This window comes from Micromesistius poutassou (genome assembly GCF_964030765.1).
Source record: "Micromesistius poutassou genome assembly, chromosome: 3".
Classification (NCBI taxonomy): domain Eukaryota; kingdom Metazoa; phylum Chordata; class Actinopteri; order Gadiformes; family Gadidae; genus Micromesistius; species Micromesistius poutassou.
In genome coordinates, this window is record NC_140273.1 from 3,160,789 (window position 1) to 3,178,288 (window position 17,500).

Consider the following 17,500-nt stretch of genomic DNA (forward strand, 5'->3'; position numbering starts at 1 on the left):
GAAGTAGAAAGTGACAGGATGCACCAAGACACGATGAAATAAAATAAAATCTGACAGGGAGCAAATGCAAATGTCTAAAAAAGGAAAGAAAGACCAAAGAGGCAGATTTTCAAAACGGCTTGTAACGGCTAATCACACTCACACCTGGTGGCATAACATGGGACCTGTAAAGGCTCTGAACGTGTCAGTGGGCTCCAGGTGGACATCACCATGACAACACAGAGATCAAAGTGATGAAACAGAATAAAGCCTGAGACATAGAGGAACCCAGACAGCGTCTCAATTCAGTTCAATAAAACTTTTTCGTTGTATAGCCCTTAATCCCCATTACAGTCTCAAAGGGCTTAACAGGCCAAATATTTGTGACACCCCCTCTCTGGGTGTCTGTGTCTCCCCTCTGTAAACGTGTCTGCCCCCTGCCCCCATGCCCCGCCCCCCCCAGGTGGACATCGACATGGGCACGGACAGCGGCGACCTGTCGGACTTCGTGGAGAACGTGGAGTGGGAGTGCCACGGCATGCCGGCCGTCCGCAACGTCATCATGTACGGCTGCTGCTCCGACCCCTACCCGGACATCACCTACACGCTGCTGCTGAAGCGCCGCTCCTCCTTCTACATCTTCAACCTGCTGCTGCCCTGCTTCCTCATCTCCTTCCTGGCGCCGCTGGGCTTCTACCTGCCCGCCGACTCCGGGGAGAAGGTGTCCCTGGGCGTCACCGTGCTGCTGGCGCTCACCGTCTTCCAGCTCATGGTGGCGGAGAGCATGCCGCCCTCGGAGAGCGTGCCGTACATCGGTGAGGGCGGGGGGGGGGGGGCGGGGGGGTCCTGGTGACACACACGCACACACACACGCGCACACACGCACACACACACCCTGATTAAACACCCACCCCCATCCGTTGTGTGTTTAGCTGTGACCTTTGACCCCTCTAGGAGTCTAGGGACGGGCATTGGAAATGAGCTGAAGCTAGAAATGCTATGATGCTTTCTGCTGGATTTCTGCCGCACGATCCACATGAGTTGGATCTGTCCCTATCCAGTAGACCCTGACTGACACGCTAACATGGAATTTGTTTGTTTACGTGGGTGGAGTCTGGAGATGGATGTGTTCAGGTGGCACGTGCTTTAGTCAGGGTTGCATCTGATTCATTCAGAGTGGTTTCCCTTGTTTGGTTAATCTGCTGTCACGGCCGATATAGGATACCGGAAAGGAAATGGCCGATACATGGTTGAATATTTTATTAAATGCGTTTAAATTTTTTATGCTAGTATTTTCTCCCATTTTTCTCCTTTGTCCATATTAAGGAATGCATGTCTTCATGTGTGCATGCATATGTACTGTATATGTGCATGCATATGTGTGTATGTGTGTGTATGTGTATATGTGTGTGTGTGTGTGTGTTTTTGTGCATATGTGTGTGTATGCATGTGTGTGTGTGTGTGTGTGTGTGTGTGTGTGTGTGTGTGTGTGTGTGTGTGCGCGTGTGTGGTTCTGTGCACGTGTGTCCATGCATGTCTGCGTGTATGTGCGTTGTTGTTCTAAGCGACCTCCTTGCCGCCACGCCCTCCAGGGAAGTACTACATCGCCACCATGACCATGATCACGGCCTCCACCTCGCTCACCATCTTCATCATGAACATCCACTTCTGCGGCGCCGAGGCCAAGCCCGTCCCGCACTGGGCCAAGGTGGTCATCATCGACTACATGTCCAAGATCCTCTTCGTGTACGAGGTGGGCGAGAACTGCACCACGCCGGAGAGCGAACGCACCCCGCCCTACACCGAGGAGCCCATGGGCGAGGAGCAGTACGGCGTCCAGGACGACGAGACGTACCGCCGCAGCAATGGCCACGGCGGCCCCCGCAGCCCCAAGCGGGGGCAGCAGAACCCCCGCGCCAACGGGCACTACCGGCAGGAGCAGCAGCAGCAGCAGCAGCAGCAGCAGCACCAGCACCAGCACCACCAGCAGCAGCACCACTACAACAACCACAACAACCACCACGCCGCCGCCGTCCTGGGCCGCGGCGAGGAGGGCCGGGGGTCCCCGCGGCGCTACCACCAGAACCACCACATCAGGCGGGACGAGGTGGACTACCACGGCTCGCCCGGGGCCCTGCGGCACCTGAACGGGGGGCTCAAGGATCAGCTGTTCTACCCCCCCTCGGAGAAGCCCTATCCCGCGGCCTGCCCCTGCAACTGCCCCTGCCCCCAGCACCTCAAGGTGAGGGGAGCCCACACACACACACCCGGTTAGGTTGTGATCATGTGATGACGTGATCACCCGCAGGTGAGGAGCAGACACACACCTGGTTAGGTTATGATCATGTTATGATGTGATCACCCGCAGGTGAGGAGCCCTATGCATATCATGTTAGGTTACGATCATGTTATGATGTGATCATGTTATGAGGTGATCATGTTGGTGAGGAGGCTTCACACACTTTTTTAGGTTATGATCATAATATTATGATGTTATGATAATATGGTGTTATGATGTGATTATCGCTTATCATCTCTCTCTCTCTCTCTCTCTCTCTCTCTCTCTCTCTCTCTCTCTCCCTCTCTCTCTCTAGGTGGTGAAGAACATCCAGTTCATCGCTAACTGCTTCCGTGAGCAGCGGGCGACATGCGCCAAGGGGGCGCAGTGGAAGAAGGTTGCCAAGGTGATGGACCGATTCTTCATGTGGATCTTCTTCTTCATGGTGTTCCTGATGAGCATCCTCATCTTTGCCAAGGCAACTTAAGAGCCAGGTCATGAGAACAAAAGCATTTTCATCATCACCATCATCAACAGGTCGATCAGGGTCCAAGGGTATCAAGACCCGAACATGAACTGTGATGTTCAGAACTATCGAAGGTGACATTATAAGCTCTAGTCATTTTGTCCACAAAGTGTGTTTGGGGGTATATTTTCTGTGTGAGCATGTGTGTGAAAGATCCTTTCTTTTCCATGTGGCTGAACATGTGAGGAGCCGCCGAACCAGTAAGAAGATCTTGGCCTCTCCTCAAACATGAAGACTTTATTATTGATGACCTCACACCCAGTTATATATACGTGTTACATTACTTACATTGCATTCGAAGCAGCTCCTTTTGGGATAGCTACAAGGATGGCATGGTTAGAGCAGTTGAATTACGTTAATTAATAGTTAATAGTTAATTAAATACTCTTTTCCCCAAGGAGTCCAAAAAAATAAAAAATAAAAAATAATACAATACAATTATATACCCCACAATGGTTGAAGCTCCTCCCAGATATGTTTTTTTATAAACCTACAGGCTCTGGCCGCCACTAGGCAAAGGCGCAAAATAAGTGGTTTAAGCCACTGTGGGGTTAGGGTCAGGTGGCAGTAGACATCTGTACGTCACTGTCTATCTAGAACGAGGTAGCACAAGGTAGCTATGGCCCACTGAGGATCGCCCCTATGTTTGCAGTATTACGTTACGACCTGGGTGTCAGTGGTGGTGACACTGTTTGTTTGTCACGCTGGAGTTTCCATCCTCAGCTCCTCAGACAAAGATCCTTTCCTTGGGTGGTTGGTTCTGTATGCATGTGTATGTATCCTAATGTACAGATACACACCATCACACACACACACACACACGCACGCACGCACACACACTTTTGTATTGGATATTTATGTCCATCAAATCCAAGTTTAATGTTATTCAAATATTTTTGTTATTCCGAATTAAATTAATAAAGTGTCCTTTAAGTGTGCTATTAAGACCTTTTTATTACCTTTTTTGTAATATATGTTCCTTTCTTTATTTCTTCACACACATTTGGGTGCTGCTTTTGTATTTTATTGATTTTAAGATCCTTGATTCAGTTTTCCTTGTTGCATTTACCAATATAAAAAGAACCATATATTCCCAAAAATACCAATTTTGTTTAATAAAAACATGCATAATTTTATAATTTTTGGTTTAAATTGAATGTTGACGTGAGAGCGACAGTAAACAAAACCAGTAAAACCAGTTTATTTGAGGGTCTACCAGTAATCTTCGATGACTGACATGGTCTTCAATACTCAATCACCTAATGGCCTTAAAACATACCATAAGGATAAGACACGGATAAGACACGGATAAGATAAGGATTGTCCTCTTTAGCAACATGTCTTCCCTTCCCGGTCGCTTCAATCATGAATCCGATAGGTTGAGTGTCTGTGTAGAGACAGATTATTGGGCCACACACTGATGATGGTGTCCTGCAGGGTCAAAGGGCAGAAAGAGCTGGGCTCCCCCCCCCCCTCCCCCCACAAGTCTGAGAGCTAAATAGAGACATCTGGCTTCAATCCCACTTCATGGGGTATCTGCAGAACAGGGGATGCAGAGGGCGAAGTAGGAGAAGGAGGAGAGAGCGATGGAGGAGAGGGCGATGGAGGAGAGGGCGATGGAGGAGGCGGCGAAGACACTGAGGGAGGAGGAGGAGGGGCGACGGAAACAGGAGCAGGAGAAGGTGGTGCGAGAGTGGTTTACCAGGGGCAGCTGAAAAAGGCTGGAGCTGAAGACCGCGGAGGAGATGGAGGAGGTGCCAGTGGTTAGATAGGGAGATAATGGAGACATTCATCATGGAAAAGGAGGACGCCTTGAGGGTGAGCAGGGAGGGAAATGTGAAGAAGGAGAAGGAGCGGAAGATGAAGGAGGTGATGCAAATGATGGCGATAAGGATGGAAGAGGAGAAAAAGAGGGAAGCTCTCCTCTGGAAACTAGACCACCTGGCTAAGACCCTGGAGGCGCAGAAGGAGCGAGAGCAGAAGGTGGAGAGAGGAGGTGAGGAGGGAGGCACTGCAGAAAGAACAGGATGGACTCGCACAGGAGTTGGAGGGGCAGAGGAGAAGGGAGGAGGAAAGGGAGAAGAAAAAAGCAAATTAATGTGGAGAGAGAGGAGAGCAAAGGGAAAGGAGCAAATTAATGTGGAGAGAGAGGAGAGCAAAGGGAAAGGCAAAGAGATATGGAGAATCTAAGCAAAAAGCGAAACAACGCCCTCCAGCGGCAGGTATGGCTCATTACAGTGGCGATGGAGGAACACAATGCTGGGACCAATGGGAAAGCTTGTGCAAAGAATGGCAGATTAAGTAACCACAGTGAAAAGAGTGGTACGGAAACGGGTGATACAGCTAGCACAGTGAAGCCCAAAGAGAACAACAACAGTTTCAGTACTTGGACTGGGACTGGTGATTTAAAAAATTAAACCTAGCCTTTACCGGAATATCTTTAAATACTCATAGACACTGTTACCATACTGTTACCATAAGTATAAATTATTGATGAATGGAATTATTTACATGTCGATTTTATTCAGATTCATTTTTGATTCATTATTAACAATATAGAATATAAGATAATTAAAAAAAAAGTCATCATTGGCCACAAATAGCCAACATCCAGAGGTGTACATCGTGGTCAAAATACATGCTTACGTAACATGTCGCTCCCGTTTATTATTACTTGAAATTGTAATACAATTTTATTACTAACAAAAAAAAAGTTAGTAATGGAAATACATGATTGCTCATATGCGTTGTAGTTGAATCAGCCTCCAGGTGTTGTGCTCATATGACTGCATGCTCTGCACTCAGCTTTATTCAGAAACAGGTCATGCAGCACTCAAACTTTTTTGCAGCTACTCCAATTCTGATGTCTGTGGTTGTCCTCAGCCTGACTTTAAGTCACAGCAGATAAGAGCCTCTGCCAAATGTTATCCTCAGGACATAACGAAGAGGAGTGGGTTTTATCTTATCACTGTGGAATTGGTATAAATGTGATAGATTAGTAGTCAAATTAGTCATTTCCTTTAGTCAAAGCTGGGGTTTTCACCCTAGATGGTTAAACACCATTTTTCACTGAAGGAAGGTTGCTGTTCTTACACCTACTACTAGATGGTGAAAACACCAGCTTTCCTTTAGTGAAAGTTGCTGTTTTCATCCTATTATTAGATGGTGAAAACACCACCTTTCCTTTATTAGAAGATGCTGTTTTCATCCTACTATTAGATGGTGAAAACACCACCTTTCCTTTATTATAAGATGCTGTTTTCATCCTACTATTAGATGGTGAAAACACCACCTTTCCTTTATTAGAAGATGCTGTTTTCATCCTACTATTAGATGGTGAAAACACCACCTTTCCTTTATTAGAAGATGCTGTTTTCATCCTACTATTAGATGGTGAAAACACCACCTTTCCTTTATTATAAGATGCTGTTTTCATCCTACTATTAGATGGTGAAAACACCACCTTTCCTTTATTAGAAGATGCTGTTTTCATCCTACTATTAGATGGTGAAAACACCACCTTTCCTTTATTAGAAGATGCTGTTTTCATCCTATTATTAAATGGTGAAAACACCACCTTTCCTTTGGTCGAACAATGGTGTTTTCACCCTACTTATAGATGGTGAAAACACAGTCGTTCTTTGAGTGAAAGATGGTGTTTTCACCCTACTACCAGATGGCGGAAACAACATCTTTCCTTCAGTGAAAGCAAGCAAACACTTAAAATAACCCAGCCTTACTTTGACCTGCAGAGTCCAATGATTCGCAGCCCGGAGCCCATCATTGATCAGGTTACAGCACAGGAGACTTAATAGTCCTCCTCCTCCCCATGGTCTATTTTGCGCCATAAATGAATTCCCATGATGTGGAGGGATTATCAGATTATGGGGGTACTTCTGTGTGTAAGTAAGAGACTGTGACTCCAGTCCTCTCTGGTTGCTCTCTCTGTGATGGGGTTAATCCTCATGTGATTACTGTAGCTCAGGTGGGCCCGTGTGAGTGGGCTCGGACTGGGGGGCGGTGAGGTCTGGGAGGTGGTGTGCCACGGCAACTGCTGCATCAATGGGAGACGAGGAGTGGCGTGGTCAGAGGTCGTCATGTGATTTTATGTAGCTGCTGATGTGGAAATGGCGGATTCAACGTACTGTAGTATCAAGTATCACTTATGTTTTTCTCTCTCTCTCATACGCACACACACACGCACACACACACACACACACACACACACACACACACACACACACACACACACACACACACACACACACACACACACACACACACACACACGGTTGGACTAATGCTATACTGGCCGTGGGTCGACCCATTGGTAATCGATTCTACACTAAATGCAAACACATCGACGACGACGACGTCCATCTACGAGTCTACGACCCACCGCGGCACAGCCGACCCGAGCAGCCTGATTGATCAGGGAACCCACCACGCCTCCCTTTCCCCACCGGAGTTCACAACCGGAGTGTGGACCGGATAGGGCCGCCCGCCATTACCTGCTTCAGGACAAACGGCCCACGGCTACCCGTCGTGTCCTCTATACCCCGTCACCGTGCCCTTGGCCCTGGAGGAGACCTGCCCGCTGGGCGTCATATAGGACGATGGAGCGCATGAACCGCGCTGACTGATTATGACTGGTTATGTCACGCCGACATAACAGACTGAACCCGGTATACCGAAGGGAAACAGGGGTTCATGAAGTCACGTTAAGTATGACCTCACGTTAAGTAGCCTATGACCTCATTGGGTGCTGCTGAATAAAGAAAATAACCATTCATGAAAAATGTGCGTAAATGTTACTTTCCCATCACGATTAGTATTGATGAAATACAGCCTCGTTTTATTTCAGTGTGTGCTTTTGAATATCCACAGAAACAAACATCCCCCATAATAACGATCGAATAATGTTTTTCCACATCATAAACTGTACTTTATTAATTGTGTCTACACGTGATCAATCGTGCGATTCCCAGTGACCCGGACCGACCATGGCAGCCTAATTACTAATTTCCCTGCGGTGGTCAAACCCACGAGGATGGCCTGTGATGGTTTATGTTATTCGTGAATGTAGGTCAGTAACGTGGCGTCTGTGCAGCCCGACTCAGAGGGAGCGCCTGCTCTCCGCCACAGCTGGTCCACTCCGCCCGGGTCTGTGTGTGCAGTCAGAGGAGGACTCGCTGTTACGGGGCGGTGGGTGATTGCAAACCGCTGTCCACGTGGTCTGCAGGAGATATCCGCGCACTCAAGAGCAGCAATCACAGATTAACTCCACGAGAGGAGGAGGACGCCCACCCACCGTCCGGTCCGTTCCGAGTGTCATGCTATACCAGTCCTCCTAGGGGAGAAGAGACGCTTGGCACTTTTCTCTTTCTAATTTCCACTTGGATTCCGGGGGAATGGGCGAGATCTTATTTTTCAACCTTTCGCCGTGACCTTGTGGTTCCAGCGTGCACATGCGATGAACAACGCCACCGGCCCGCCATGGACCGGGAGCCCGGGCGCCCTGCTGGCCAGACAAGCCGTCATCGGCAGCGTGCTGACCCTCCTCATCGTCTGGACCTTCCTGGGGAACCTCACCGTGTGCGTGGCGGTCTTTCGCTTCCGGCACCTGCAGTCCAAAGTGACCAACATCTTCATCGTGTCCCTCGCCCTGTCGGACCTGCTGGTCGCCGCCCTGGTGATGCCCTGGAAGGCGGTGGCCGAGGTGGTGGGCTCGTGGCCGTTCGGCGCCTTCTGCAACACCTGGGTGGCGTGCGACATCATGTGCTCCACCGCCTCCATCCTCAACCTGTGCGTCATCAGCGTGGACCGCTACTGGGCCATCTCCAGCCCGTTCCGCTACGAGAGGAGCATGAACCGCAAGCTGGCGTTCGTCATCATCGGCGTGACGTGGACCGTGTCCGTGGTCATCTCCTTCGTGCCCGTGCAGATGAACTGGCACCAGGGGGAGGTCAGCGACCCGGCGGGGGACGACCGCGCCTCGGCGAACGTCACGGACGCCGGGGACAGCGGCGAGCTGTGTGACTCGAGCTTGAGTCGCACCTACGCCATCTCCTCGTCTCTCATCAGCTTCTACATCCCCGTGGCCGTCATGATCATCACCTACACGCGCATCTACCGGATCGCCCACATGCAGATCAGGAGGATCTCGTCTCTGGAGCGCGCGGCGGACCACGCGCGGAGCTGCCGCTCCGACGCGCCCGAAAACTTTTCCCGCTCGTTCTCCACCGTCAGCGCTCACTCCAACATACACAGGGGTAGCTGCACCAGCAGAACCCCGAAGCTTCACCCGTTTCCATACCAACGCGCGCTCAGGGTCTCCCTTCGGAAGGAGACCAAAGTGCTGAAGACGCTGAGCATCATCATGGGGGTGTTTGTCTGCTGCTGGACGCCGTTCTTCGTGCTCAACTGCGCGCTGCCGTTCTGCCCCAAGACGCAGGCGCTCCGCGCGCAGCACCACATCCCCTACTGCGTCAGCAAGAGGACGTTCGACGTGTTCGTGTGGATCGGCTGGAGCAACTCCTCGCTCAACCCCATCATCTACGCGTTCAACACGGATTTCAGAGACGCGTTTCTGCGCCTCCTGGGCTGCCGCGTGGGGGAGTGCTGGGGCACGACGGGCGCAGGCGTGGAGACGGTGGTGGCCAGTAACGAGCAGCCCGGCTCCGTGAAGCAGGACAGCTCGCTGTACGTCTCCTACCGGGTCAACGCCAGGGGCAGCGATGACAGCGGGAATACAACCGTGACTTTGTTTTGCAACAGAGTGTCTCAGAGCGCCTCGGACCCGGGGCCGGACACCATGGTCACCATGGACACCATGGACAAGTTGGACAAGATGGACGTGGCCGACAACGCCCTCCCACTCGGACATATACCTCGTTAAGTCAACGTCATCATGACGTTAAGGCGTTTCACAACACAGATAATGAATATCACAGGATGTATAAATACAACTTAAAGGTGTTGTGGCTAAGGTTTCAGAGATAACTGCGTTTCTCCGAGCATTGAGCATTGTCACATTGCACGCACATGTGATTGACAGGCAGGACGAGTCACCTTGACCAATCAGGGAAAATATACCCTGATGGGCAGAAAGCAGCCGGGAGCGGTCTGAAATCTAAGTTTGCTCATACAGAGGCAGGTGCAATCTTCTCAAAAACGGGTATCCTCACATCACATAGCTGACTGGTGGCTATGCCATTCCTAGTGATACGTAATAGCTCATAAATAACGTCTTATGAATCTTTGTTACAGCACCTTTAACACCATTTAATGATAGGCCTACTTTAACTCCCTCTTGGTTGTTGTTATTCAGAGTTAAATGGGTTGCCTTTATCCTCTCCTCCTTGATAGTGAAGGAGACTGTGTTGCCAAAATGTAGGATTTCTGACAAGGCGATGATGTAACACATTAACCAGAGGCAGCTGGTCATCATTAAACCAAGCCGATGCCCGGACTTGTCCTCGCGATAATAAATAATGAATCCACATGTGCCTCCACGCTGAATAAAGGGACAACAGACAACAGCTGCCTCACGTGTGATCGGTATAGGGCCTACGTCTGATTGTATTTGGGTGTTTGTTGCTTGTGAATACCAAAAAAATAATCAGTTTTGATTGTGATCCAGAAAACTCAATATCCAGAGGCAGCTGTCGCGGTGAGCGCTTGATTGGTCTTGATTGGTCACAACGGGATAATGTGTTGACCGTCACACGGGGGGATTACGGAAGAACCAATATAAAATGCTATGGAAACACATAGGCGCGCTGTGTGGCGACCTTACGTAAGGACCAGGCTTTTAACCTATATGCAGTACAGGCGACCGTCCCGCTAGACCTCGCCCACACGCCCCACGGTCACGGTGAGACCTGCAGGACGCGTGGGAGGACAGGGCTGTGCGTTCATATCTGAACACGCGTGTGCGCGCGTGGGCCTCATGTGTGTGTGGGCCACATGTGTGTGGATCCCTCCGGAAGCTAAATGTCTCGGCACATTCTTTAAATAGGGCAGACTTGTCAAAAATAGCCTGTGATGATGAAATATCCCCCAAGGCGGGATTATCATTTGGGGCCAGCCACATCTTGTGTGGCACAGGTGCAGGCTACAACTCAGCGTCAACATCAAGCCTCAAAGAAAGATATTCATAATATAATATATTTTATATGTGACATTTATAAATAATTGACTAAAAGGATGACTTATGAAAAACCACACGAGTCTTTCTCAAGTGCGATCCTCAGCTGAGCCACGCCCGTTCTCTGTGGACCTGTTGTGTGATCGCACAGGTCGGGTCTCTCGGCTCTCTCCTGTACATGTTACGACCATGCACTCAGGGTCTATTAAAACGTGTTTGTTTGTGCGTAACGTGATTCATCTAATGGGTTTACAGGGGCCTGAGGGCGCTGCCCATTCACCTTCCATCCATCCACTGTAACTCTGAAGTCAGATTAGTCCCGCGCTCACATTCAGCCCTTTTGCCTGCAAGTTATTCACTTGAACCGCTGGCCGGCTTCACTCAAAGGCTGACACTCGCTGACCTATTTAGAAATAGCCTTTCGCTACTTTACTTTACTTTTTTTTTTTTTTCCTTTCTCTTTCTCTTTTCCCACACACATGGCGGAATTTCATCGCGCGAATACATGTTCATGCCCTCGTGACATATGTGTTGTATGTGTATGTGTGCATAATGGCTGCGGGTCAAAGTCACGGTTGGATGTGTGTGTGTGTCAGTCTCTCTCTCTCTCCAACCACCCCCACTCTCTCTCTCCATCCCACCCCCCCCCTCTCCATCCCTCTCTCTTTCTCTCTCCATCCCATCCCATCTCTCTATCTCTCTCTCTCTCTCTCTCCATCCCCACCTCCCTCTCTCTCTCTCCCTCTGTGAACACAGCCCGTGAGCCCAGATGAACCATAAGACTTTATAATCCTCTTTGCTTCCTCTGCCAATGTCAGTGTGTGGATGGTGTTATTGTTCTGTCTCTTAATCCCGTGTGTTCGCTGGGAAAAGCCCCCCCCACCCCCCACCCCGAGTGCAGCTCCTCCTGCTGTACGCACGGACGCGCGGCGCGCACACGGTGCACACCTGGCGGCTCCTCCAGGTGGCCAGAGCGGATGAATGAATGAGGAGCAGGGATCAGCGGTCGTCTTTTGCGTTCTGCGGTCATGCATCCGTGTCTGTTTGCATGGCGGCTCTACCCTAGAGAGGATGGTTATGTTTTATACATGGGACACAATAACACACGCCATGTCTTTACATAGAGAGACATAGAGAGAGAGAGAGAGAGAGAGAGAGAGAGAGAGAGAGAGAAAATGGGAAGCTTTTCTTCTAATTAATCAATATAAATATATTTAAGACTGTAAAAACTGAAGTCTCACTGAAGAAGTGAGAAAAAAGGGAGACAATTTGATTGGTCCCTCTGGTTCTGCAGGAAGAGCTGCCATGCTATCGAGCAGAGCAGCTGAATTATTAGTGTTAGAACAGCAACGACCCCGCTGGCGCCATGTCCTTAAGACCCACTAAATATAGACCGGCAGAGAGAGAGAGAGAGAGAGAGAGAGAGAGAGAGAGAGAGAGAGAGAGAAGGAGAGAGAAGGAGAGAGCGAGTACCCGGGAGAGGAAGCTCGAGGCAAGGACAGGTTTATAAATGGTCTTCATATTGTAATTCATTCATGATCTTGAAATGTCACACTGCATTTCCTCACGGGCCAGGGGTTCTTACAAGTAGAACAGCCTCTGAAAGTTGCTAGTGCTTAATTCACCAGTTATTTATACTTGTATGTGGGACAGCCAATCGAGTGGTTGCACATCTGCACCAACACCACAAGGGGGCAACATTACATCACTCACATCATAGCATAACATTGTTTTATGTCAGCAGAGCCGTTTGTGGTAGGCCTATTGCTAACTCGATAAAGTTGAGGTATATATTTATAGATAAATATGTATATAAACGTATTCATGGCTCAAATGTTTTTTCTAAATGGATAAACAACAGGTCAACCCTGGCCCACAATGTTGAATCCTACATTGTAGTAATCAATGTCTGAGCTGACTTTGAAGGCGTGTCTGTGGGACTCAGCTCACAGACTAGTGTTCTGTTGTGTGTTCTGTTGACCTTGTGCTGTTAAAAAGGCTGACACACCAGAAGCGTTAAAGGCAAGGTGAGCTAAAATACACAAGCACTAGGTATTAGCATGCACACCAGCTTACAGAATGTTCTGCTTCCTTTGTGTGTGTGTGTGTGTGTGTGTGTGTGGGGGGGGGGGTTAGTGGGACGAGGGGGGGAGGGAATGAACCTTATATAACCATCACGGATGCAGTTCACTCCTGTCTGACACCTGGCAACATCAGCATGGACACACTCAGGCACTTTCCTGCAGGGAGGGAGAGAGAGAAGGAGGGAGAGAGAGACAGAGAGACAGAGAGAGAGAGAGAGAGAGACCAGATGGTATGGGCATGCAGGGGGGAGGGGGAGGGCAAATGGATGTGGAGCATAAAATATAAGCAAGTTCACAAGAGTATTAATAATAGAAATCAAAGCCATAACGTTGCTTCCATTCCTGAGTGGCTCCAGGGCCTGGTGGAAGTCCTTACTGGGTAATGGCGTGGAGAGACCCATGTTTGACCTGTTTTCCTCGTCAGTAAAACGGCCCGTATCCAACACCAGAACAGCACTGGGGACCGACAGTTGAGTTTGTTTTGGCTCATCGCTCATGCTGGTGTTATTGGTCAGAGTGATGGTCGTTAACGTTCAGCCGGTTCAGAAGGTGACCTCACTGTGGGGTTGCAGAATGGGAATATAGTCTGTCTGAGCTTCCGGGACTCTATACTCTTACTCTATACTCTTTTTATTTATTGTGTATTCGTCAGCCGACAAAAGCAAGAAACACATTGTTGTGCGTCGACTGTCGCGTGACCCTATAGGCGTCTATGACATGGACGTACGTGTGGTGGTAATAAACAGTCGAAGATTAAGAGTGTGAGGTAAATATTGTGTTTAATAAACAAACATCAGGGAACTGACATTAGTCTGTGGATGGGGGAGGGGGCAGGGGGAAGATAAAGCACAACGCACGGGTAAAGGTGGGGGGGGAAATATTTATCTGTTACACAATGTGCTCCGTACAGCGGGAGCAGGAAGTTCTATAGAATATACAGATCAGGATCCAAGTCTACCGTACAAAAACTTAGCAGCAACATGTTAACATTGGAGACCAAGGGGGGTAACAAAGTAGTTTCATTTAGAAAAAAGTCACAGTATTCTTTTAAGCATCAATTTGTTAAAAAGGTAAAAACAGTTCTAAGCATCTTCTAGGGTCTTTGCTACTCACAACATTTCTGTGTGTGAAATACATAGGGACATTATCTATACATTTATACTCTAATATAAAGACCTTCTCTTAATGGCACAGTACAAACTCTCAGGAAACGCCACAAAAATATACAATGTTTTCACGTCACATTTGAAGATGTAACTAAGGTTTCTGGCAAACACAATAGTCTCAGTGCTCAGAAAGAAAGCAACAACTTCTGTTCGACCAAATAAAGGACACCATTTTGTTAGTTCAGCTATTTTGACAGATTATGTCTTTTAATACAAAAATAAGAGGACAAATATAAATTAATATATATTAAAAGAATCAGATTGATACACGGGGAGGTCTACTGAATAAGCACAGGTATTTATGATACAATAAATACTTGTCATTTGCGAATGAGTTTGGATGGAGAATGTCATGCTTTTGATTGGCCACTGATGTCTACTGTAACTCCGTTTGCATCGATGATGCGTTTGAATTTCATTGTCTATCTTTGTGAGTGTTTATTGGTATGACATAATAATATTTACGTTGTTCAGTAGCTGAATATGATGACGTGAGGTGTGTGTGTGTGTGTGTGTGTGTGTGTGTGTGTGTGTGTGTGTGTGTGTGTGTGTGTGTGTAGTCCAGTAGATTCATGCACACACGTGCACACAGTCTCAGGAGGTTCCAGGTCCGAGGAGGAGAACTGCGGACCACGTCAGTCCGGTCGTTGTTTTCGTTCAGAGGTTTGCACGGCGGCCCCCCTCTTCCAACTCCTTTGCTTTACCTTTAGCGCCCTCTAGTGGTGAGTCCGTGCTACTACCAGTAAGGGAGCTCCTACTACAAAACACATCGGGAGGGAGTAGGGCTTCTACAGGAAGTGGTCATCGATCAGAGGCCGTGAGTCTGCCAGGAGGAGAGGAAGTGGCATTCTGGTTGAGTCATCATGAGACACATAAAATTAAATGCAGATGGAAAGAAAAAGTCAACTCTGTTTTTTTGTCTTTTTCTCCACTTCATAATAAAAATAAGTCTGTTTTTGTACTTTACAATATAATTCACATCCCCAACGAGGAAGCATCGATCATCATCAGTCCAACACTGGCAAGAAAGGGATCTTTTTTTTTTTTTTTTTTGCGGTTTCACTTCTTTTTGATTTTTTTTTCGTGGTTTTTACAAAATGTGGGATGGGGGGGAGGGGGGGGGGGACGGGGGTGGGTGGGTGCTTGGAAAGGGTGAGGTTTCTCTGGGTGGAGGTGGGGAGTGGGGGGGGGGATAAGGGAGATGAGGAGCGTGGAGCGAGGTGGGAGGAGGTTTGTGGGGGGGAGGGGGGGGGGGACGTGGAGCACAACAGGGAGTCTTCCGTCGGGGGGCGTTGTCTTTTTGTTCTCTTCTTCGTGTGTTTTTTTTTTTTTTTTTCTACAAGGAGCACTTCGTGCAGCCGCATTTCACCACCTTCTCCACCTCCTGCACGAAGGAGGAGCCGTCGGTGCACTGGAAGGTGTATTTCCTGCGCTTGCTGCGGAGGGGGGTGCAGCAGGGGCCCTCCTGCCCCGCGTCTCCCCCTCCTGCTCCTCCTGCTCCTCCTGCTCCTCCTCCTCCTCCCCCCTCCTCCTCCTCCTCCTCCTCCTCCTCCTGCTCCTCCTGGGCAGCTCCCGCGACACTCTAGGCGGGAGACCTTCTCCTGGGTCTGGCACGCCGCATAGCCCTGCTGTCTCTGGTAGACATCTCGGACCCGTTCCCCTCTGCAGGCCACCTCTGGAGACACACACACAGACACACACACACACACACACACACACACGCATAGAGACACACACACACACATGCATAGAGACACACACACACACACACACACACACACACACACACACACACACACACACACACACACACGCGCATAGAGACACACGCGCACACGCACACACACACACACACACACACACACACACACACACACACACACACACACACACACACACACACAGAGAACAGAGTCAGTGACATCATAACATCATGGCTCTCACACACAAGCTACATGGGTAGCTTAGCTTCACCCCCCCCCCCTGCCCACCACCCCCCCTAACTGTACCCCAAACTCCCCAGTCAATAAGCAGTTGTGGAGGAAGCGATTATCGTTTAGGGTGTACATGTAGTGTCCACTTCTCCGGCCGCCTCCAGAACCATTTAAACCGAGGCGTCATCGTAGAAGGGGTCCAGGGTTCGTACATCGTGGTTACGTCGTGTTTACCTTTATGAGGGATTTTTTTTTTTTAACGTCACAGCAACCCTCTCTCTTAACAAACAGGCGGAGCAGCGCCAACGCAATCCACTGACGCGTTCTGATGCACACGCCCTGCTACCGCCATGCACTCACAGCCCTCGACCGGCGCACGCGGTGGCGTTGACAGAAGAGGGGACGATGGGGAAAGGGTCACCTGGTGACCCCCCGTGTGTGTGTGTGTGTGTGAGGATGAAGGGTCGGGGGGTCAGGGTTTGCGTCGGGAAAGAGTGACATCATGGCAGGAAGTGGAGATGACGTCATACGGTGACATCGTACCAAACACACAGGTCGCTGAGGTGAATTAAGGGAACGAGGAGAGAGTGAGAGGAGAGAAGAGGGGAGACCGCTGACCGCATGAGGTCTGCGGCCGTTCCAAAGGAATGGACGTATGATGAAGGATATTAAAATAAAGCAAGCTGTTAAATGGAGGTTGATGAAATTGGAGTAATGCAGAGTATCTCTCAGATTGGTCCAGTATTGGGAACTGGGAGAGGACTAGGAGAGGACTGGGAGAGGACTGGGAGGGGACTGGGAGGGGACTGGGAGGGGACTGGGAGAGGACTGGTGTTTGGATGAGGAGAGGCAGAAGCCTGTGATGAGAGTCTCACCTGGGTGGTCCCCCGAGCGGGCGGGGGGGGGAGAGGCTCAGTGGAGGCTGAGTTGGAAGAGGTTAGATGTGTTAGTGTAGAGACACAGAGCCAGGTTAGACACTCACACAGACACACACACACACACACACACACACACACACACACGCATGTACATTAGACTGGGTTAAAAGTAAACACACACTCAAGCCTTAGTTAGATACACACGCACAAAAACACACAAGCACACACACACACACACACGCATGTACACTCGACCGGGTTAAAAGTATACACACACTCAAGCCTCAGTTAGATACACACGCACAAAAACACACACACACACACACACACACACACACACACACACAGACACACACAGACGCAGGCACAGCGAGCGCGCCCTCACCTCGGTCGCAGGCCTCCCCCGTGTATCCGCCGCTGCACTCGCAGTACGCCAGCCCCAGGCCCGACAGCCGGCACTGGCCGTGCTTACAGCGGGTCAGGCTGCACGGGTCGGCCCCCTGCTG

At 49.5% G+C, this 17,500-nt stretch overlaps 2 protein-coding genes and 1 pseudogene across 3 annotated transcripts in view; 2 read left to right on the forward strand and 1 right to left on the reverse strand.

Annotated features, from left to right (window-relative positions):
- chrna9a (cholinergic receptor, nicotinic, alpha 9a) overlaps window positions 1-3,701 on the forward strand; it is a gene marked incomplete at its 5' end in the record, with an annotated part of 6,734 nt that extends 3,033 nt beyond the window's left edge. Inside the window, 3 exons of the mRNA XM_084465365.1 lie at window positions 443-794; window positions 1,572-2,221; window positions 2,574-3,701. Coding sequence (XP_084321491.1) covers window positions 443-794; window positions 1,572-2,221; window positions 2,574-2,744 — 1,173 coding nt within the window. The 3' untranslated portion in view covers window positions 2,745-3,701. The remainder of the gene's footprint in view (window positions 1-442; window positions 795-1,571; window positions 2,222-2,573) is intronic.
- Window positions 3,702-8,463: 4,762 nt separating this feature from the next.
- Window positions 8,464-9,684, forward strand: LOC311340705 (D(1) dopamine receptor pseudogene; annotated as a pseudogene). The gene has a single exon. The product of its transcript is annotated as a D(1) dopamine receptor pseudogene (transcript).
- Window positions 9,685-15,391: 5,707 nt separating this feature from the next.
- slit2 (slit homolog 2) overlaps window positions 15,392-17,500 on the reverse strand; it is a gene marked incomplete at its 5' end in the record, with an annotated part of 18,685 nt that continues 16,576 nt past the window's right edge. The window contains 4 exon segments of the mRNA XM_084465366.1: window positions 15,392-15,644; window positions 15,646-15,648; window positions 15,727-15,857; window positions 17,380-17,500. The exon segment at window positions 17,380-17,500 is cut by the window's right edge and continues 94 nt beyond it. Of these exon segments, the coding sequence (XP_084321492.1) occupies window positions 15,519-15,644; window positions 15,646-15,648; window positions 15,727-15,857; window positions 17,380-17,500 (381 nt within the window). The 3' untranslated portion in view covers window positions 15,392-15,518.